The sequence below is a fragment of the Vombatus ursinus genome, unplaced genomic scaffold (genome assembly GCF_900497805.2).
Source record: "Vombatus ursinus unplaced genomic scaffold, bare-nosed wombat genome assembly UNPS02008216.1, whole genome shotgun sequence".
NCBI classification, from domain to species: domain Eukaryota; kingdom Metazoa; phylum Chordata; class Mammalia; order Diprotodontia; family Vombatidae; genus Vombatus; species Vombatus ursinus.
This window is the reverse complement of record NW_020947994.1, coordinates 164369-187147: the sequence shown is the minus strand read 5'-3', so window position 1 is coordinate 187147 and position 22779 is coordinate 164369. Positions and strand designations below refer to the sequence as shown.

Here is a 22779-nt window from a genome sequence, read left to right as displayed (position 1 = left end):
CCTTAAAGAACTATATAAATGTTATGGTTTATAATAATAATTCAAGTTCTCAAGTACAATATATGAAGGTATAGATAGGTGACAATCCAGTGAAGTTTGGTGGAGTTTTGGTGAACAAGTTGAATGAGTCAGAAGTGCAACATGAGAGCCAAAAATGCTAATCTGAACAAAGCAGGTCATTGAAGACAATGTTTGTGGGAGGACGGGTGATTCTGGCATCTTCTTTACTTGATCCTTGGGAATTACATTTTGAAGAAAGAAGTGTGGTTTTTATTTCTCCTCTCAGCTAGGAGTAGAGGATGGGATGGGCTGAAAATCTCATGGGAGGTAAGAATAGAAGAATAAGGATGAGAGAAAATGAAGCTCTTCTGCATTGGGGTGGAAGAAGAGAGGGCTAGGCACAGCTCTAGGCAGGGCAGCTGCACTGCTGCCACTGGCACTGGCATGATGGGGAAGGCATGCTAACTCACACAGAAGCCACTCGTGGCCAGGGAAAGGAGAAACTGTAGCTGTCCGGTTTTTCTGAGAATTACTACGGTGATGTTCTCATTCTCCTCTTCCTATCCCTTCTTTTTCCCCAGCCAGGTCAGGGCGTGTCTATTGGGAAGCTTACTTCTGTCACTTTAAAGTTTTATTTTTTCATCATTGTTGTTGTTCACTCATTTCAGTAGCGTCCAACTCTTCATGACCCCATTTGGGGTTTCCTTGGCAATGATACTGGAAGGGTTTGCCATTTCCTTCTCCAGCTCATTTTACAGATGAGAAAACTGAAGCAAACAGGGTCAAGTGACTTGCCCAGGGTCACATAGCTAGTAAGTATCTGAGGCCAGCCAGATTTGAACTCAAGAAGGTGGGTCTTCCTGACTCTAGGCCTAGCCCTTTATCCGCTGCACCACCAATTGCCCTTATTTTTTCACTTAATCTCCAAAAGCTAGTATTAATGAGAAGTATTACTCCTTTCCTATATGAACAGTCTGACTGCTAAAGGGGGCAGGGAAAGGACTTTCTTACATGAAAAACAGATATAAATCCATGTGAAAAGAAGCAATTTTCCCATTTAAGTTTGAGGACAGACTAAGGAGGACCAGATAAAGAAAGGAACTTTTTGAGGGTAGAGAACTGACTGAGGCCAGAGGATATTGTGGTCCCTCAGCTTATTTGCATGTGACTGTTCTTAGAGTTTGAGAAGTGGAAACTCACAATGGGGAAGATCAAATAACTGTTAAGAGACTAGAGGAAGATTAAATATGAACTCTTAGTTGCATGACTATAGATAGCTGGATTTCAGGAATTATATATCGTAAGGGAAGGATGAATTAGTGACCATAAGGAGTCTATTATTTCAGCCATTAGAAGTAGTGTAGAATACTACAAGTGAAGAGTTGAAAAGATAAGAAGAACATTTAAGAAGGCATCAGGACCTGAGAAGATTGTAGCAAGAGTAAATAGACTGTAAAAAGACTGGAAAGGCCAGTTTATGAAGGGCTTGAATGCCAAACAGAGGATTTTGTATTTGATTCTGAAGTTAAAAAAGGATTTCCTGGATCTCATTAAATAAGAGAATGACATGGAAGATGCAGATAAGACTTGCAATTTAGGAAGACCAGTTTGACAACTGAGTAGAAAATGAACTGGAGTGGGGAGACATTTGAGGCACAGCTACCAATCAATAAAGCTATTGAAAAAGTCTAAGTGTAAGATGATGAAGGTCTGCATCAGGGTAGTGTCAGTACCAGAAGAGAGGAGGCATACTACTGTAACAAGTTGTTAATAGCTGATTGGCAGATACAGAATCTAGTTGATTAAGGAGCTGGTTGGGTTTGTCTGTATTGTCCAGAGAGCCATTCTGAAGACCTTTGCAGTTCTTTGGCTTACGGAAACCACTCAACACTACAATAATGCTACTGTGTACTTTCTCAGTTTCCCTTTAAGGATGATTGTGAGTTAAAAGAACTGTTTCACCATTTCTAGAGGAGAAGAGGAGCAGACATGCCCACTTAAAGAGCAATGAGGAACAGAAGGAGAGAAGTTAGCAGAGAAGCCACTTCATGTGGGGCAGATTATAGTGGAATGACCCAAGGACATTCATGCCTACATTACAGAATTGTGAGTTGCACCAAGTATATGGGTTTTCCTCACTCACTAGGTTTCTGTAATTATATGCCTACTCTCTCCCCATGGATACTTTATGTATTAGTGGAAGACTGTGACCCACATTTATATATGAATTGTAAATATTAAACATTATTGCATTGATTACATATTGAATAACTATGATGTTATAATTATTATTGCTTTTGGTAATCATTAAGTAGATGTTTTGTGTTTAAAAGCTAATGATCTCATAGTGTCTGGTTTTGTATAAATTGGAAGCACACAAATTGGGGTTCCTGAATAATAGGGTTGATTAGTAGGGGTATATTCTGCCCACAACAGGGTTACCTGTTAGAACTCTGGAAGGCTTTGTATCATTGCCACATGGTCATGATCTATCTCTGGAAACTCCAGGTCTACCCACTTGAAGGCAAATAGGGGTGAACTAATGAGAGAGAGAGAGAAAGAGAAGAAGAAGCAGAAGAAGCAGAAGAAGAAGAAGAAGAAGAAGCAGAAGAAGCAGAAGAAGAAGAAGAAGAAGAAGCAGAAGAAGCAGAAGAAGCAGAAGAAGAAGAAGAAGAAGAAGAAGAAGAAGAAGAAGAAGAAGAAGAAGAAGAAGAAGAATATATACCTCATGCCATGAGCTACGTTTTGGGATACATTGCATGCACATTCAACAAAATAAGGAACTTCTGACCCTTCATGATGAAAAGACCAGAACTCACAGAAAATTTGATCTTCAAATACAAGATTCGAGAGAGACATAAAAAGGTAAACAAGAAAGGAAAAAAAAAACATGTTATTCAGTAAGGGCAAACTATTTACATCCCTATAAGGGAAGATGATACTTGTAACTCTTAAGAACTATATCTTTATTACATTTAAAAAGGGTATACATAGGGGCAGCTAGGTGGCGCAATGGATAGAGCTCTGGCCTTGGAGTCTGGAGGACCTGAATTCAAATTCAGCGTCAGACACTTGACACTTACTAGCTGTGTGACTCTGGGCAAGTCACTTAACCCCTATTGCCTCAACAAAAAGCAAAATAATAATAATAATAAAAGGCTATACATAGACAGAGGGCAGGGTATAAGTTGATTTTGATGTGATGATAAAAAAAAATCTAATTAAGTGGTAGAAAGGGATTGTATTGGGAGAAGAAGAGCAGACAAGAAGAGAAGGAGGAGGCAGAAAAAGATCAATTACATCACAGGAAGAGGCATAAAGACCTCTTACAATAGAGGGAAAAAAGGGAGAGAGATGAGCATTGTTTAAACCTTAATCTCATCAGATTTGGCTCAAAGAGGGAATAACATAATCAGTTAGGAATAGAAATCTAACTTACCTTATAGGAAATAGGAGGAGAAAGGGGAAAGAAAAGGGAGGGGGTGGATAAAAGGGAGGAAAGACTGAGGGAGGCAGTGGTTGAAAGCAAAACTCTAGTGAGGAGGGAAAGGGAAAAAGGAGAGAGAAAAGCATAAACAGGGGGGATAATAGAATGGAGAGAAAGACACAGATAGTAATCATATGTGTAAATGTGAATGGGATCAACTCTCCCATAAAACGAAAGTGGATAGCAGAGTGGATGAAGAACCACAATCCTACAATAAGTTGTTTAAAAACCTGGAAAGACTTATACGAACTGATGCTGAGTGAAATGAGCAGAACCAGGAGAACACTGTACACAATGACATCCACATTGTGTGATGACTGACTTTGATAGATTTAGCTCTTCTCAGCAATGCAAGGATCTAAGTCAACTCCAAAAGACTCATGATGGAAAATGCTATACATCCAGAGAAACAACTATGGAGTCTGAATACAGATGGAAGCATATTATTTGCTCTCCTTTTTTTTCATTGTTTTGTTTTGTTTCTTCTTTCGTGTGTTTCCTCCCATTAGTTCTAATTCTTCTTTACATCATGACTAATGTGAAAATATGTTTAATATGAATGTATAAGTAAAGCCTATACCAGATTGCATGCTGTCTTGGGGAGGGTGGGGTGAAGGAGGGGGAGAAAATTTAAAACTCAAAATCTTATGGAAGTGAATGTTGAAAACTAAGAATAAATAAATTATTTTAAAATTTAAAAAAATTTGGCTTCCAAATTTTCTTCCTCCCTCACCTCCACATTCTGTAAGATGGTAAGCAATTTGATATAGGTTATATATGTGCAATAATGTAAAACATATTTCCATGTTAATCATGCTGTGAAAGAAGAAACAGACCAAAATAAAAAAAAAAAGAAAGTGAAAATAGTATGGTTTGATCTGTGTTCAGACTCCAACACTTCTTTCTCTGGATGTGAACAGCATTTCATGAAACTTTAATTGTCTTGGATCATTATATTGCTGTGAATAGCCAAATCATTCACAGTTCTTCATAATACAACGTTGCTATTACTTTGTGCAATGTTCTCTTAGTTCTGCTCACTTCATTTTATATCAATTGAAGTAATTGATCAATTGAATTATATCAATTGAATTATATCAATTGAAGGAATTGAAGTTCCAGGTTTTTCTGAAATCATCCAATTTGGTGGATATTGTCTGAATACGGACTGAAGCATACTATTCTTCTCTTTCTTTCTTTCTTTCATTCTCTCATCTTCTTGTACAAAATGACTAATATAGAAATGTTTGACATGATTGCACATGTATAACCTATATCATATTGCTTACCATCTCATGGAGGTGGGGAGGAAAGGGAGAAAGGGATAGAATTTGGAACTCAAAACTTAAAAAAAGAATGTTAAAAATCATTTTACATGTAATTGGGGGAAATTAAGATATTATTAAAATAAAATAAAATACAGACTCCATCAGTTTTGTCTCTAGAGGTTAAATGGAGGTGATAATACTTGTTGTTCAGTCATTCAGTTGTGTCCAACTCTTTGTGACCCTGTGGACTATAGCACACCAATGCTGTATATGGGGTTTTCTAGGCAAAGATACTGGAGTGGTTTGCCATTTCCTTCTCCAGTGAATAATACTTGTGCTACCTACTTTATAGGACTGTTATAGAGACACCTTTGCAAAATCTAAAGCAAGGCAATATGGCACAGAGGCAAAGAGAACTGGATGTGGATGCTAGAGGAGGTGGGTTCAAATCCCACATTTTGTTACTTTCTTCCTTTATAACTTTGGACAAATCTCAGCCTCTTTGGGTCTTGGTTTCCCAATTTGTAAAATGTGGGGGTTGGACGAAACGATCTCTACAATCCTTTCCAGTAATGACTCCATGAAAAGCACTGGATAAAGGTGAGTTATTGTTAATAACAATGTAGAGAGACTCTCTTTGGAGATTTCTAATTCCCACAAGACTTTGGGACCAGAGAGACACCCTCTGCCCCAGCGGTGGTAAGCATGCCACAGAGGAAGGAGTTTTAAAAGGCATGATGTAGAAGACAGGGAGGAGAAGGAAGGGAAGGAAATGGTGGTGGAAGAGGCTTCTCCCAACTCATCTTACTGTGGTTTGTAGATGCTGAGGTTTCCCCTTCATTTCCTGTAATGTCAGTCTTTGGATCTGCTGTGGTTGTACATTGTACTCTCTGGCTAGACTTGACACCTTCTGTACTGGGAGCAGCCGCTAAGCAGCTGCATGTTCTTAAAGACTCAGCATTCTTGTGGTGAGCAGATCACTGAAGACTCTGTGTTCCTATTGTAAGCTACAACAGCAAGCACCTTTTCTAGTTATCTAAGACACAAATTATTAACTTACCATGTTCTACTCTTGTTGAGTGGGCACTGGAGTGGGTAACATTGGCAGGACATAAAATTTTCTGACCCTGAGGGGGTGGGAGGTGGTTTGGTTGTAGGACACAAGTACTGAGACTGGTTACTCTTAATGTAATTTCCTGATTTTATCATGTGTTTCTATTTAAAGTAAATTGTTCTTTTTTACCACTAGCATGTGGTATCATATGATTAATAATGCAGCTGGTTGTAGAGAAGAAAATCAGAGTATATGGTGGTTTTGAGAATTAATATGAGTAGGTATAAATCTGGGTTATTAATATGAGTAGGTATACATTGGGCTATTACAATAACATTATTTTGGAGGTTGTGTGATGATCAAATTAGAATGAATGAAATGAAAAAAAAAAGGTTAAACTGAAATGAAACCTATGATGGAAAATCACCTATATAAATATTCCCAATTTACAATTATTCCACGAGCATGGCTTTTGAAAAAAAGGTTCTAATGGTGCTTCTGAAACATATTACCTGTGTGATCTTGAGCAAGTCACTTAACATCTCTGGGCCTCAGTTTCTTCATCTGTAAAATGAGGGGGGTTGCAGTAGATGGCTCCTTTCTGGCCCTAGAATTATAACCCTATGATCCTAATCTTCTCATGGATAAAATTCCTACTGCTACTGCCATAGGACATGTGGGGAAAAAAAAAAAAACAAACTTGGTGCTTTCAGATAATCTGTGAGTTTAAACATAAAATGTACAAAAAAGCTATAAAAAGTAGGAAAAACTTAGAGGATCTATACTTTGCATTCACTTCTACCTAAGGTGATGACTCCTTGACCTAAAATATGATCTTCCAGGGTTTTCTTGCTGCTGAATTTTTTTTTTCTGAAATCAGAGCAATTAATGAATTGGTTAGAATAACAAACATTATCTTTTTTAAATGTATGTAATATTTGGACATTTGTTTTGCATAGCTTCATATTTGTAAAGAGTTTTGTACTTCGTCTTCTCAATGGGTGGGAAAGGTGGTGGGAGAGAGAGCAAATCTGGAACTGAAAAGAAAATAAAATTGAATGGAAAAGTAATAAAATGTATGTAATAAGAGTTCATATTTATATCAGAAGTATCAAACTCTCAGCCTGGGCATGCAAACAGCCAGGAGCCCACAAAACTCCCAAGTATATAGAGCGAGATAAAATGTTGCTAGGAAATGTTTAACAAAAATAAATAAAAATACAACATAAATAATGTCAATCTGTGGTTTTCTGAGTCAATATGTAGCTCCCAGGGAATGGTTTCTATTTGAATTTGACACCACTGATTTATACAGAACTTTAAGGTTTGCCCTCCATAAGTTTGTATTCCAAGGCCTCATGTGCCTATGAAAATGGCCCTGAGTTCTAGAAGGCTAGGCCAGTGGCTCACAAGCTTTGGCAGCTTCTGCTTACACTGGTAGAAGAGTTTTCTAGATGTTTTCCAAGGGCTGACCTTGCTATATGAACAAAGAGGCTCATCACCAGTAGCTACTTAGTGATAAATTTCTCGGCCAGGCAGCTCAACCTGAAACAAAAGAAAAATTACAAAATGGCCATCAGTTTTTTTTTTAATGGCCATCAATCTTATGTGCAGTGACAGTTGTAGAGTAGCGAAAAGGGGGAAACAGGGTTCTAGGAGTCCCACTGTTTTCAGATGGCTTCTAAGTTGAAAGGCAACTTGTCATAGTGGATGATGAGCTGGCCTCATAGGCAGGAAGCCCTGGGTTGAAGACCTGCTTCTGACACATATTGCCTGTGTGACCTGGGCAAGACACTAAATCTCTCAGTGCTTTCTGCAGCGCTCTAAGGCTCTGAGTTGCAGAGAAGGTGCTAATCTGTGTTGGTAAAGAGGTAGTTTCCTCACTAGAGAGTTCCCAGTACAATGAAATCACAGATCCATTCCCTATCCTACATATTGACCTTTTTGTTGGTACTCTAATGGGGAGATCCTTGTTCAACAAGTAAAATGGAGGAAAGAATATTTATTGTCCAGGTTGGTATATACATTTGGGCAGACAACTTAGAGGGCGAGTTCATCAATATGTATATATTGGACGGATAGGAAAAAATGGACAATGAGCAGGGTCCAGAGTTGGATAGGAAGAGGAAAGTTGGCAAAAATGTTTCTGGGAAAGTAGCTAACCATAAGGTTCTTTCTGAAACATTGATCCATCTTTCTTTTCTCCTCTCTTCCCCTCCCCTCCTCTCTCTTCCTCTCTCCTCTCCTCTTCTTTTCTTTCTTTTCTTTTCTCTTCAGTATTTGTCTGATGAGTCATAGAATACTCTCATCTCTGAAGGAATAAAGCTCCAAGTGTTGCAAAGGGTAGCGGAGAGGCACATGGTAGGTACAAACTGTCCATAGCATTTTACTAATGAAGAAGTGTGCAGAACTGTCCCTCCTCCACTCCAACTATTGACCTCCCTGGTTTCCCTTAAGTCTCAACTAAAATCCCATCTTTTAATGGAAGCCTTCCTTGATCCTTCTTAATTCTAGCATCTTTACCCTATTGTTTCCTATTTATCCTATATATAGTTTGCTTTATTTCTACTTGTTTGTATGCTTTCTCCCCCATTAGACTGTGAGTTCCTTGGAGGAAGGTACTGTCTTTTGCCTCCTTTTGTATCCCCAGTGCTCAGCATGGTATCTCACCCATTTGTTTAGCTGTTTTTCAGTCATGTCTGATTCTCCATGATTCCATTTGAGATTTTCTTGGCAAAGATACTGGAGTGGTTTGCCATTTCCTTCTCTAGCTCATTTTACAGATGAGGAATCTGAGGCAAACAGGGTTAAGTGACTTACCCAGGGTCACACAGCTAGTACATGTCTGAGGCTGGATTTGAACTCAGGAAGATGACTCTTTCTGACTCCAGGCCTGGCACTCTATCTGTTGTGCCACTGAGCTGCCCCTCACCAGTAATAGGCAATTAATAAATATTCATTGATTGCTAATGATTGAGAAGAGGCATAAAGCTTAACATCAAAGAGACGTATGAGAAGTAGGGGGTCAGTCAGTTAAAAAAGGGATGACTGATAGATGATCCACCTTTTCCATTAATGTGCATACAATGTCATTAGATCCAGAGCAGGGGTTTTTAACTTTTTTGTGGTCAAGGATCCCTATAGTAGTCTGATGAAGCCTCTGGACCCTTTCTCTGAATAATTATTTTAAATGCATGGAATTACAAAGGAAAACAATGACACTAAAATAAAGTTATCAAAATATGAAAAAGGAAACAACCCTAGTTTATGGATCCTGAGTTAAGAATCCTAATTTAGTAGAAGGCCACTAGCATGTTCCCTGGGCAGGATTTATGAGTGCTTACAGTGAAGATTTATACAGGATGAGAAGGCATGGATAGGTTACCATCTATACTATGGGATGGACTAATCACATTTAAGCGATCCCAGATCCATCTAAATATGGAAGCATTTACAATTTTTTATTGCAGTCTCACCATAACACTTTGGTAGGCACTATGGATACTCTCCTCATTTTACAAATGAGGACATTGAGACCTTAGAGAAATGACTTACCTTATCACTCAGATAGTAAGAGTCAGAAGTGAGATTCAGACTGAGGTCTCTCCTGCCAAGTCTAGCATTCTTTCTCTACCACACCACATAATTGGGTCGAGAGGTTTACATGTATGGAAGACTGGTCAGTATGTATGCAGTTGTGGAAGCATGTGTATGGGACCCCACGGATGGTTGGTTATCCTGCATCTGGAATTACACGATGGTGTGGCATGGAGGGACCCAGCTCTCCACTTCAGACCAAGTGTAGGCATTCTGTCACTGTCTCCTGTTTCCTTACTGAAGCCTTTTAATTGGCTGCCTGCTATATCTTCTCAGAAAATGTTCCTTTGTAAAAGCTAATGGATGTCAATTGGTCATCAATGATGTTAGGAAGAAACCTAGGTACTAGGAATCCTGAGTTGGAACTGGAAAATGATATTGGGGTACTGATAACTGGTGATTGATATTGGGGGAAATATTCCAGAATAGAGGCTCAAGCTGATAGCATTAGAAGAACCCCAATGTGCTTCAGAGGTACTCCAAGAGCCCTCAATTGTCAGGGCATGTCATTTCTCTCTAGGAACTCAAATTGCTAGTTCAAGTGGGAGTTCAATGCTAGTTCAGTGTTCCATCTGGAAAGGCACCCTAGGAGGGGAGAGGAATGAAGAAGAGGTGACCCTGGTCAAATCATTTAACTTCTTGTAAGAGGCCATAGTTTCCTCAACTGTGAAATGAGTCAGATTCTAAATTTGTGACCCATGAGATGGGAAGATGACAAAGAACCTCTTCCTATATTTCAGATTGTTCACTGCCCCCCCCCCCATAGTCTGGTAGCCAGAAAAGGTTGAGGAAGCTGCCTTGATCCTGCTCCCCTTCTTCCTGAAATCCTGCTCCCCTTCTTCCTGAATTTCATGGTCCTGTTCCCAAGACCCAGGCTAGGAGAATGAGTACTATATAGTTCAGTTGTGGTCTGCTTCAGGAGAGAATCCCAACAGTGATCACCTCATAGACCCATTGGAGTATTAGGATATTAGAGTTCATTTGCATTTTGAGTTAGACTTTTGAGAGTTGGCTTGGGCATCTAACCATCAAATAAAACATTGCTTCTATGAGAAATTTCATTTTGATTTTTAATCCAACCTAGAAATAAACTTTTAACACAGGCTTTTCCTGAGTGGAAGATTTCCCTGTATATAATTTTTAACCTTGAAATCTCCCCACAAAATTGTCAAATATTTCTTGTACCCGAAATGGCCATATAACAGGCATGTGATGGGACTTGGGGCTATAGGATCCACAACATTTCCTTCCTATTGCCACAGCTTCTCAATTAACTCATGGCTCATTTTCCTGCTACTCTTTTCCTGCATCTTGAATCCAGCTGTTACAAGAAGTCCACTTAGACCTCATACTGTAACCAAAAGCAAAACAGTTTAGATTAAGGAAAGGTTTTGGAATATCCAGCATCAGCTATACATGCATGAATGCATTAAATATACAGAACTATATTGTCATTCCAAAACACTATTCTCCTCATGAGACTGACCCCTGACACCAGGTCACTGACAGGGACAGCGTGTGAGATATGCTTCAGATGGACACAAAAGGATGCTGCGTGACCTTGTAGGTGGATGCGCTGTTCTCACGGATTGTGTAGATAGATTAGAATCTGTCAAGTCACCCCTTCAGGGTGGAGGGCTTTTGGTGAAGGAAAGCAGTCTCTTCTCTGAGGCTGGCAAGCCTAGAGAGTAGAGGCAGAATGAGCTCCTTTCCATGGTCATCTTTGCTTTCTTCCACACAAAACACCAACTTCTTGATAACACTTTAAGAAACTCTGCTGCTACAGAATTAGCAATTCAGAATTGCCATTCCCCAGGTGCTAGGGTAAATGAAGTTATACTGGAATGTTTAAGTGCTGGCGAGGTACTGAAACATCCCACTTTGCAGTGGATTATTCAATGTGTTGTACTGAGAACACTGCCTTGAAAGACGCCAGGAAGAAACAAAGGGTTATAAGGGTATAGTCCCAAGGTCAGGGTCTTTGAAGGAGAAACTCAGAACCCCTTTGGTGATGGTAGTATAAATTTACCAGCTTTGGATCAGAAGTACCTCAGACTCACATCATAACAATCTATATTAATAAATTTAGGCAAAATGGGAATTATAACACAGTTAAAACAAATTCTGGGGAAGTTAGGTGGTGCAGTGGATTGAGGGTTGGGGCTGGAGTCAAGGAAGACTCATCTTCCTGAGTTCAAATTCAGCCTCAGACACCATCTGTGTAATCCTGGGCAAGTCACTTGACCCTGTTTGCCTCAGTTTCCTCATCTGTAAAGTGAGCTGGAGAAGGAAGGGGCAAACCACTCCAGTATCTTTGCCCAGAAAGCCTAAAATGGGCTCATGCAGAGTGGGACACGAATAAACAACAAATAACACATTTTGGAAATGTTTATCTATTCTTTGAAAGAGCCGGTTGTATTTTCTTTGTAAATCCTTTGCTCCATCTCGGTTAGTGTGATCTTTTCACTATCCCATAAACATACCGTCTCTATGCCCTCTTTTCCTGGAATGTCTTCTCCATCCTGTCCACTTATTCAAAATCAAAACTAAACATACTTTAATATTCAGATCCCACTTTCTCCATGAAGCCTTCTAAGATTTCCTCTGCACTAAAGTATATTTAATCTGTAGTCAGTCGCTGAACATTTATGAATCGCCTGGCAGTGTGCTAAGCACTGGGATACAGCAAAGAAAGGCAAAAGACAGTGCTCTCAGTGGCCTTTTCTGTACTTACTAAAGAATCTCGAATTCAGAAAGGACATACTGGGGTAAACCCTTTGAAGGCAAGGACCGCGACTGACGTGTAACCCCTTATAGCCTTCACTATGGCTCAGTACGTGTTTACTAAGTATTAGTAACACGTAAACTCCCTGAGGGAAGGAGCTGTTACATTTTAGAAATCCTCCACCTTGCTTAATAGGAAGGCGCCCATTAACTTTTCCTTGAATCCTTCTGTGAATCTCCGTTCAGCGAGGGGCCCCCACATCTGTCAGAATGTCGTAAGCCGCATCGCCCAAGTAGCCACCACACTCCAGGTGGCGGATGCGCTTATTGGCTGCCTGAGATTGTCACGGAGTGAGGCTCTCTAGCCCCTGTCTCTATGGTTTGGGGAAATCATCTGGGATTTGTGGGGGGAAGGGGAAGGGGAAGGGTGGCGGGCGGTGGGGGTGGTGATGGTGGTGGTTTCTTGACCAGTCCCCCGCTACGCGTGCGCGTGCGCGTAGCTAAGCGTGTGCCCGTGGGCAACTGCTGGCGGACGGGGGGGAGGGGGCGGGGAGCGTTGCGGCGGCGGCCGCCGCGGCCCGGGGCCTGAGAGCCGTTTGTCGGCGGAGCGGAGCGTTGTGCGCGGGGCTGTGCCGGCCGCCTTCGGCCCTCAGTGTCGCGCTCCACCGCCAGCCGCTGTGCCGCCAGATGGTGGGGCCGGAGGATGCTGGCGCCTGTCCGGGAAGGAAGCCCAGACTGTTCCCTCCGCCGGGGCCCGAGCCCGGGGGCCGCGACGGGAGGATGATCGGGGCCACGGGCGGCCCCGGGGGCGGCCGCGGCAGCTGCTGCCTGGAGCCGCAGGAGGAGGGGGAGGAAGAGGAGGAGGAGGAGGAAGAATCGGAGGAGGAGGAATCGGAGGAGGAGGAGGAGGAGGGGGGGCCGCCGCCGCCTCAGCGGCTGATTCAGCGATACTTGGCGGTGGCGGGCGGGCAGCTGGAGCCGGGGCTGTGCCATTGTAGCCCGCTCGCCGGCAGCCAGGCCGGCCGCCCCCCGTCGCCGCCGGGCTCAGGTTCCCGGCTCTGCGGGGACGAGCCAGACGGGAAGCCCCCTCAGGGCGGCGGCCCGGGGCCCCCGCTCCCGAGGATGACCAACGGCGACTCGGGCTTCCTGCTGGGCCCGGGCTGTCACGACCTCGAGGCCGGCGGGCTGCCCCTACCCGCTCGGCCCTGCTCGTCGTCGGCCCCGGAGGGAGGCGGTGGCGGCGGGAGCTTCCTCCGCTTCCCCCGGGAGCCGCGCTGCTGCCGCGCCTCCAACCTCCGCCGCCCGCCCGGGGCCGACGACGACGGCGAGAGCCCGCCCGACGGGGCGACTCCGCTAGAGGACCCGCTCCAGAGCTGCCGCCTGGGAGCGGCGGAGCCGGGGGAGCCCGGCGGCGGCTCGGGCTCGGAGGACGCCCGCGGAGGCCGGCAGTCCCCACAGCCGGCCGGGCCTGGGGCCGCCCAGCGCGGCGGGGAGGCGGACGGCAGGACTGCGGGGGGGCCCCCAGGCGAGCCGGACTTTCGCTTCACGGACGTGAACTTGAACTCTCGGAACACGTACGAGGTGAGCCGCCGACAGAGCGCTCCGGACTACCTGGCCCAAGAGGGGCTCCCGGGGTCCCCGCCCGCCTCGGAGCTGGGCCCGGCGGGGGCTGCGGCCAAAGCCCGGAGGAGCGGCGGCGCTGGAGGAGGAGGAGGAGGAGGCGGCGGCGGCGGCGGCTTTGCGGACTTCTTCACCAGGTAATCACGGGGCGGGGGCTGGCCTCCGGGGGCTCTCTGGGGGCTTATCTGGCGACGGACCAGACTTGGGGGCTTGGGGCTGGTGGTCGTGAACTGGACACGGGCTTATCCCTGGAAGATTGGCTACCTCTGTGTGCGCAGATTGGGGGTGGGGGGCGCTTTCAGGACAAATGGCCATCCTGCTGTTCCAGCAAGTTTTATAATGCCAAGTCTATAATGTCGGCTGGCGTTGGGGTGGGAAAGGTGAAACATCCCTTCCCGACCCCTCCCTCCCGCAAGATATTCCTGATCAGAAAGAGGATTTGGAGTTGGAGGCTTGGATTCACATAGCACCTGGACACTACTTGTATGACCTTGGGCAGGGAACTTTATTTACCTCAGTGGGCCTCAGTTTCCCCATCTGTAAAAACTGGACTAGATGGCCTCTGAGATTCCTTCCAGCTCTAAATCTGTGCTGTTATACCACGAGATTTGTTTGGGGTTTGTGAAGTGGAGGTCACTTTGCAGGGACAGTTTTATTTGGGTGGTGGCAGAATACATTCAATCATTTGTAATTGGAGACCCTCTTAGTTACAGATGTATTTAGAGAATGACCCCCCATCCTATGATTTTTTGAAGTCAGAAGTGTTCAATTTTGAACCCCCAATTTATCCCTCAATTTTAAGTTTTTTGAGTCCTTTCAGCTTCTCCCCATGAAGCGTCCTAAAATAGAGACCTTAATTTTTCAGCATTTTGGGGGGCAGTGTCATTTTGTTTAAATGGTATACTGAGATATACTAACCATAAGTTATGTAGTTAAAAACTGATGATCTCAATGTGCAATGCTGTAGGTGTATAAAGTAGCTGGAGTCATTATTGCCTTTCAGTTAGGCAAGAGTTCAGTAAATATTGGTACATTTTTAAAAAGGCGAAGCAAAATTCCTCTTGCAGATTTTAATATGAATTTTTCCAGCCATATTTTCTGTTTTTGTAAGACAGCAAGGCAAATAGTATTAATCCTTAACTTGTTAAATTCCAGTCTCCCAAAGTAATTGTCCTTGCTCTCCTCCTGATCCCATTACCTAGGTGTGAAAATAACATATTAAAACCCTGTAGTTGTTAATCTTTTTCAAAAGCAAGTTTGACCTTGACATCATGGTATGGTGGAAGGAGAAATGGATTTAGAGTAGAAACCCATCCCATCACATATTACTTGTATGGACCATGAACAAGTCACTTGACCTCTGAGCCTCAGTTTCTTCATCGTGAAGAGGAGGGAGTTGGATTAGCTACCCTTTAAAAACCCTTTCAACTCTAAATCTATGACTCTATCATTGACTTGATAAACCTATGTCTATATGTACACATTTTTCAGGGTGCAAAACTTAGAATGTCTCATTCCCAGTTTTACTTTGTCACTTTTGCTTCTTGTGTGAGTTTACAAAAGCAAGTCAAATAATTTAACCTAGAAATGAGTAACAGTCTGCCTTAATGGAGCAAGTACCAAGAAGTGATATTTATGTCTGTAGTTGCAAAAGTGCAATGCAAGTTTAAAGTCTGTTGTGGCAATACTCTAAAGGCTACAAGTTGGGAGATTTTTTAATTGTCATAATTAAGGTCTTTTTTTGGTCTTTATTTCCAATTCAGTTCAGAAAGCTTTATTAAACTCCTCTTGTGTTTTTTTCTTCCTCTCCATGAGTCTGTTTTGTGGGGGAGGGGTGATGAATGGGAGGATAGATGAATGACCATGGGCAAGTTATAGCATCTTTTGGATTCTGTTTCCTCTTAAGTGAGATGATGATACTTGTACTTCTGCACAGGGTAATTTTGAGGAAAATGTTGTATAAACTCTAAAGCCCTATGTAGATGTGCCGTGTGTGGTGGCATCTGTCTTGTCTGTAGGAAAAATCGTGGTAGAACAGGGGTGGGGGGAACTTGCAGCCTAGAGGCCACATGTGGCCCTTTAGGTCCTCAAGTGAGGTCCTTTGACCGAATCCGGACTTCACAGGACAGATGACCACTTCCTACCTTTGTGACCTTGGTAAAGTGATTTAAGTGAGGGGCAGCTAGGTGGTGCAGTGGATAGAACACCTGCCCTGAAGTCAGGAGGACCTGAGTTCAAATTTGGCCTCAGATCAAACACTTGGCACTAGCTGTGTGACCCTGGGCAAGTCACTTAATCCCAATTGCCTTAAAAAAAAAGAAGTGATTTAAGTGCTCTGAGCTTCAGTTTTCTCTTCTGAGAAATGAGGAAGTTGGACTTTGAAGATTGCTTTTAGCTCTAAGCTTTAGATCATCTGTGACTAGTCTGTCTCATTCTTCATCTTTTAGTGTAGAGTGGTACAATTTGGGCAAAAGAGATCTTAGCTGTCATTTAGACATTTTGCAGATGATAAAGCAAGGCTTGGAGAGAATGAATTTGTCTGGTGTAGTAAGTGGAGTCACAAGATCTGGGTTCAAATTTTCTTCTGAGTTTACAACCTTCTGTTAATTTTTCATATATTATGTATAATATGTACTTATATGCTCTTTTTTTTCCTTCCCTAAACTTTTTGAGGTCTGGGACTTTTGTCATTCTGTCTGTCCCCAGTGCTTAGAAGAATACCTGAATAAATACTTCTTGATTGAATGATTACTACCTATGTGACCTGGGGGAAGTAATTTTATTTTGTTTTCCTTATTTCTAAAAAGAAAGTATTGAACTAGTTGCTTTCTGAGGCCCCTTTCTGGTTCTAGTTCTAGGATTCTGTGATTGACCTAAGGCCACATGGATGGTTAATGGCATAATCCTGACTAGAATCAGCATTGCTATGTCCACGTCTCCTGTTGTTTTCATTGTTAAAACCCCAACAGGTCTTTCTTCTTGTTATCCTTCTCCATCTATTGTAGTCTCTTCTTAAATTGGTCATAATATCAAACTGAAATACATTTCTTTGTTTTCATTGAATTAAAACATTTTACTTTTAAAAGGATGAGTTGAATGTTTTATAGAAAGGACACTTTTTATAATGGGTAAAAATAATATTGGGCACATAAGGAAGAGTTCTAGAATATGTATTCTTTTATCCTGGAATGGAAGTGGATGATGGGGAGGGAAGAGATCTCCACCATCTTTCTTAGGTGAGGCGGATTGTGATTTTTCAGTTCTTCAAGGCCCTAAAGTTGAGTGTTCTTGACTTTTAGTTTTCAGTGAGTGGGGTGGTGGAAGGAAGTTGAGCCTGAGCAGCATCTTCCACTTCATGGTGACTGGATTATGTGATACCAGGAGGTAGACTGGCTTATTTATGAGCTGTGTACCCGAGAAAGCAGCAGCTGAACTTCTCAGCTGCTTCTGATTGAGCAGTCAGGAGTTTGAACCCAAACTTAGTCAAGTGCCACCCAGGCCAACTTTGTTTAAAAGCTTTGTTTCCTTAAGATTTAAGTGATATATTGTTGTATATTTTTTTTCTCATAAAACTAAATTAGCTTTGCCTTTTACTATTGTGGCTCTGAATTTTAAATTCTTAAAGCATTTTTTTTCTGGTCCATGACAGAATAAAATTATTCATATGAGAATGGCTTTATTTTTGCCACAGTAGTATCATGAACCCCTTTTTTACTCATATTTTACTAGGTCATTTGACACCTCTACTACTTCTTAGGATTACACTGTCACAGTTGTTCTTGTTTTCAGACTCATGGGTTTCTCTGCCTGTCTTTAGTTAACTTAAAATAGACACAGAATACCTATATAATAATTGAACAAAAATAAGTGTAAGCCTCAAACTTTATTGAAGTTTGCTGTCATGAATAAATTATGAGTAATCTTTTCTGAGTCTGAAAAGATACAAAATTGTAGGATTCTAGAGTTGGTAATTCCATTTATTATGTTCCTCCCTATCATAGCAACTGATGACAAGGATGTTAAACAAAGCTCTTTCTACAGCTGTTACATTGGAGACATGAAGAAATCCTTTACTCCCTATAGTGATTTCTCTGAACCATCCATGCAGATTCAAATGTCTCCCATTCTTCTTGACAAAAATGTTGATGAGCACAACAGGCGCTATTGATTCTTGAGTCTTCTGCACAGCTTAACAATTTTTAAAATAACTTTTGCTTTTACATTACCTTTACTTCCAAATATAACCTCCCCCCCTAAAAAAAAAAAAGAATGGGGAGAAGTACTTCTCCAGTCTGATTTTGCCTTGGCAGGGAGAAGTGGGGGAAGGAATGAGTATCTATCCAGCTATCTAATACCGTGATCTGTGCCAAGTTACCCTGTCCTTTTTAGGGCTGCTTACTCACCTTTGATGTCCACATGCCACCCAACTCCCACCTGTGGCTCCAAGTAGCTGTAGCATGTGCATCAGCTACACCACTCATCTTGACTTTTGTCTTGCCACTGGATTTTGATGACTTTGGAAGACAGTGAGGCTGCCTACTTTTGGAAACTCTGCCTCACTTAAATCCAACTCACAAGATATCATCCATTATTTTATCCATCTTAAAGTACCTGAGTATCTTGATGTTATTGGTCTTCTTCAAAAATGAAGGATCAACAACAACAGTTACCCTGTCAAAAAATGAAATGAAGTTAGTCATGACTTCTTGGTGAATTCATGTTGGCTTTTTGTGATCACTGCTTCCCCTTCTAAGTGGTCAAAAACCACTCACTTAATCATGTGTTTTAGGAACTTTCCAGGTATAAGTCAAGCTCAAAGTCTGTAGTTTGTAGATGCTTTCTCTTCTTCCTTCCTTCCTTCCTTATTTCTTGAAAATTGGGACATTTGCTCATCTTTAGCCCTAAAACATCTCTTGTATTTTCCAAAATATTTTTAAAGGTCACCATCAGCAGCTCAACAATCCCACTACTATTTCAGTACTTTAGATTCTAGTTGTCCTTATACTGATTTGAACTCATTTAGGGTAGTTGATGCTATCTGGTCATCCCTTCATTTAACTTGGGTTTCTACTCCTTTCTAATAATTGTTATTCTGTCCTTTCCAATCCATAGACCTTCTCCTTGGGAGAGAAACCAGGAGTAAAACAAAAGTTGAATCTTTTTTTTTTTTCCAAAAGTTGAATCTTATTACCATCCTCCATCTACCCCAAGCAGTAATCTTATTCCTTCTTTGTTCCTGCTCTTGACTCAGATACAGCCTTAAAAATATTTTGTTGGAACGAGCATTTATTAAGTACCTACTGTATACTAGGCACTGCACTAAGCACTTTTTATATATTTCATTTGAGACCCCCATAAGGAAACTGAGACAGAGTGATTTGCCTAATGTCGCATAGCTAGTATGTGTCTGAAGCTGAATTTGAACTCTGGTCTTGGTGATTGGAGGCCCAGCCTCTATCCATTGTGCTACCTGCCTCTACATATGAGATGGGATGAAGGAGGAGCTAATAGGGGAAGCTATCTGAGTGATGTGAATTGAGGAGAAGGGGAGAAAGAGAAAGCTCTCAGCCTCAGTTCTCAGAGTGAAATATGAGGCAAGATTCTAAGTTGAACAGGTAAGGATTAGAGGGGACTGTGGGAAGTTTGAAGAGATTTAAAAAAGATTTGGAATAGTGTTGGTGAATAGGATAGAGAATTGATTAGGGAGGTGCAGGCTGTCCAATGAGCTAAGAAATCTGAATGCAACCATTCCCATTGGAAAGCCTTCAGTGATTGAAAGACCTTACCTCAAATTCCCTGGTTTTCTTTAGTGAGGAAGATAAAAGATTTGACGTTTGGGGGACTTAACCTGGGATCTGTGACCTTGCTTACATCTGATAACTGAATTTCAATATAATTGATTGATTTCCTTTATATCACTGTGCATTTATTTTGTGCATTGAAAAACATTCTAAGAAGGGTCTTTACTGTTCCCTGGACTGCCAGTGACTTCACACAAGGTATAAAAAAGCTCCTGATTTGGTGGGATCTTGGAGATGAATTAAGAAGAATGTAGTGATTTTGATTGATTCCAATTTCTGTGGTGGTAAAAGAACTGACTCACTCAAATGAAGCTGCTCTTGTTTAAGGCGCTGCAGAAACCAAGCTGTCCCTTCTACTCTGGTGCCTTTAGATGCAATTTAGAAGCCTTATTGTATGCAAAGAGTATTCATTCTTTTTGATAAAATTGTCTAAACGGTTGTGCAGTGGTATAGGGTCTTTAGCATCATAGAGTTTGAGAGGTGAAAAGGACTTTAGAGATCACCTAGACCAGCCCCTTCATTTCATGGTTGAGAAGGTGGAAGCTTGTGACATACAGACTTAGCAGCTGCCAACAAGGACATCTTTTAGTTTGCTCAATTTAGATTTTATTTAAGGTACAACATTAGGAAATCAATGTGCACTTTCAAAATTAAAGGCAGATTTGCAATTTTATTTGTGATTTTTATATTTGAATCAACTTTGGCCTAACTTAGCCAACATTAAGTATCTAAGAGCTCAGTGTTGTGTAGTAGAAAGATCACTGAAAGAGGAGCTGGCTGGTCTGGCTGTCAAGAAACCTGGGTTAGCATCTGGAGCTGGCCTCTCATAAGGTGTGTGACTTTGGCACTTTGGCCATCGCTTAACCCTTTAGCCTCAGGGACCTCATTGTAACAAAACTTGCACTAACCTATCTTCTGCAGTTTTGAGGCATGTACTTCTTTTAAGTGCTGTGTAAACATGAACTACTACTATTATTATCATTAATCAGAAACTGGGGCACATTGAGAGATCATAGGCTTTGCTTCCATGGAGTTTACTGTCTAGTAGAGATATGTCTTATCCACTTAAATAATGCAGAACAAAGTATATGTGATTTTTCGTGTAGGTAGTTCTTTCAGTGATTTGAATAATAACCCTTCTGCTTACTAGTAGAGAGTTTAATGTAGCTAAAACATATGGTAGCCAGTCTTTTGGTGATGAGTTTCTTGGCACCTTAGCCAGGCCTGGTCCATGAACTGATTTTAAGTACTTGAAGCTTTTCCAGATTGGCATAAGACCTGTCAGAGCTTGCATTCTGACATAGCAGACTATGATGAGGCATCAGAATAGGTCTTTAATGGATGGGGGTGTGTGTGTGTGTGGGTGTGTGTGTGTTTGTAAATTTATTTATAAACTGTTGACCTAAGTGTTGGAGAGATCAAGAAAGGCTTCATGAAAAGAGGACATTGAAATGGACTTAAAAAAATAGGAAGACTCTGGCAAGTGGGTGGGAAACATAGGCACCAGCATTAACAAAGTAGTGTCTCCCATGTATATATGTGTGATCCACTTTTACTGGAGTGGAGTCTTTGGAATGGAGAAGTTGAATAGAAGGCTAGAAAGGAAGGTTGGTACCAGATTGTGAAGGGTATTGATTGCCAGGCTAGGGAGGCTTGAGTTTTATTAAATAGATAACGAGAAGCCATTGGGTTTTGAGCAGATGAATGATATGACCAGCTCTATGCATAAGAAAGATTAATCGGGCATCCTTGGGAAGAATATCTGAGGGTGGGGTTCTAGAGTCCAGGGGGCTTATTATCGCTCAGTCTGGTGATGGATCATTGCAAAATTGTTCCCACCAGTAGTAACATGCAAAACACATACCCTACTGATTACAGGTTGGTAATTTCTCCTTCCTGAATCTATCTTTTTTTAAAAGAACTTTTGGAGAAACTTTAGTGTCTAAAGACTTGATTCCTGCCATTTCAGCCATGTAGGGGCTTCAGGTTGGCATCAAAGCCTATGTCTTTCAGTTTATTGTTTCTCAGTGTTAATCTGCCTACTGCTGCATACTCCTCCTTTATCTAGTAGTGCCTGAAGGAGTAACACTGCTCATTTGACCACAGTTCTGTGGCTGAACTTCTGCATTCCCACCATTCCCTTTCCTATATCCCCTTCCTCCAGGGACCAGGGCAGAATGGCTGGTAATAGGTTTGAAGAAACCAGCAACTGTTTCTTCCTCAGGCACCCAAATCAAGAAAAGGTCACCCTACCAACTGTGCTGCTAGACATTTTCTATTCCTTTGCTCTGAGTTGTGTGAGGCAGTTTGCAGAAAATGCTAAAGTTTACACTTTTAACTGAGATCTTCAACTCCTAGTAATTTTAAAGCTGCTTGTTATGCTGACAACTTTTCTTTAAAGGCGTCATGTACTTTTCTTCCTGAATATTTTACACATTTGGAGAGTAATATTTTGAAAAATCTAATTATCTAGTTGTTTCCTCACAATTGCCTTAGCTAGCCTAATACTCATCTTAGCTCATGTAAGATTCCTGTAAAATGAGAAGTTGAGGAATTAGAAGCATTTTACAAATGAGTTGATGTTCAGAAAGATTCCCTTTGACTTGCTTAAGGTCACAAAGCCAGTGGTAGCAAGGGCTGGAGTGACTCCACGTCTAGAGTTCTTTGTTCGACACTGTGAGAGCCTCCTGAGGTCATAGAGTGAGAGCTGAGAGGGATGCTCAGGGAGGCCATGACGTGTCCATGGTCACTTGGGCTTAAATAGCAGAGCTGATATTTGACATGGACCATCTGACTCCCAGTACAGTGCTAATTTCAACGTGCCATGCCAGCTCTTATATACTGTCTCTTAAGGCTTTTTGAGAAACTAGGTTGTTGGTGGGTACGATTTTCTTCACTACTCCCAAGTGGATTTTGATCCGTGTGGATGTTCCCTCCAGTGATGCAGGGGGCAGTGCATCAGTACCAGCCTATCGCATACCATTCTTGTCCATGCCATCTCATGCCCTTTTTCTCTTGTATGCTTCCTAGATGGCATCCTTTCCTCTCATTCTTTTTTTTTTTTTTTTTGGTTCAGCCACACCATGTTCGTGCTGTTCCTCACATTAAGCCAGTGCGTCTCCAATCTCTGTGTCTTTGCACAGGCGGTCTGCTCTGCCTGCAGTACACTCCCTCATCACCTCTGCCTTGTGCACTCCATAGTTTCATTCTGTAGAAGACCTTTCCTGA

The 22779-nt window shown here is 41.9% G+C and overlaps 1 protein-coding gene across 2 annotated transcripts in view; it reads left to right on the top strand.

The window, feature by feature from the left end:
- The first annotated feature begins 12785 nt into the window (after positions 1–12785).
- The window catches only part of LOC114034139 (TBC1 domain family member 12-like), a 128875-nt gene continuing 118881 nt past the window's right edge, over positions 12786–22779 (top strand). For both annotated transcript variants that reach the window (XM_027849742.1, XM_027849741.1), the window contains exon 1: positions 12786–13887. In XM_027849742.1, coding sequence (XP_027705543.1) covers positions 12818–13887 — 1070 coding nt within the window. In that variant the 5' untranslated portion in view covers positions 12786–12817. The remainder of the gene's footprint in view (positions 13888–22779) is intronic.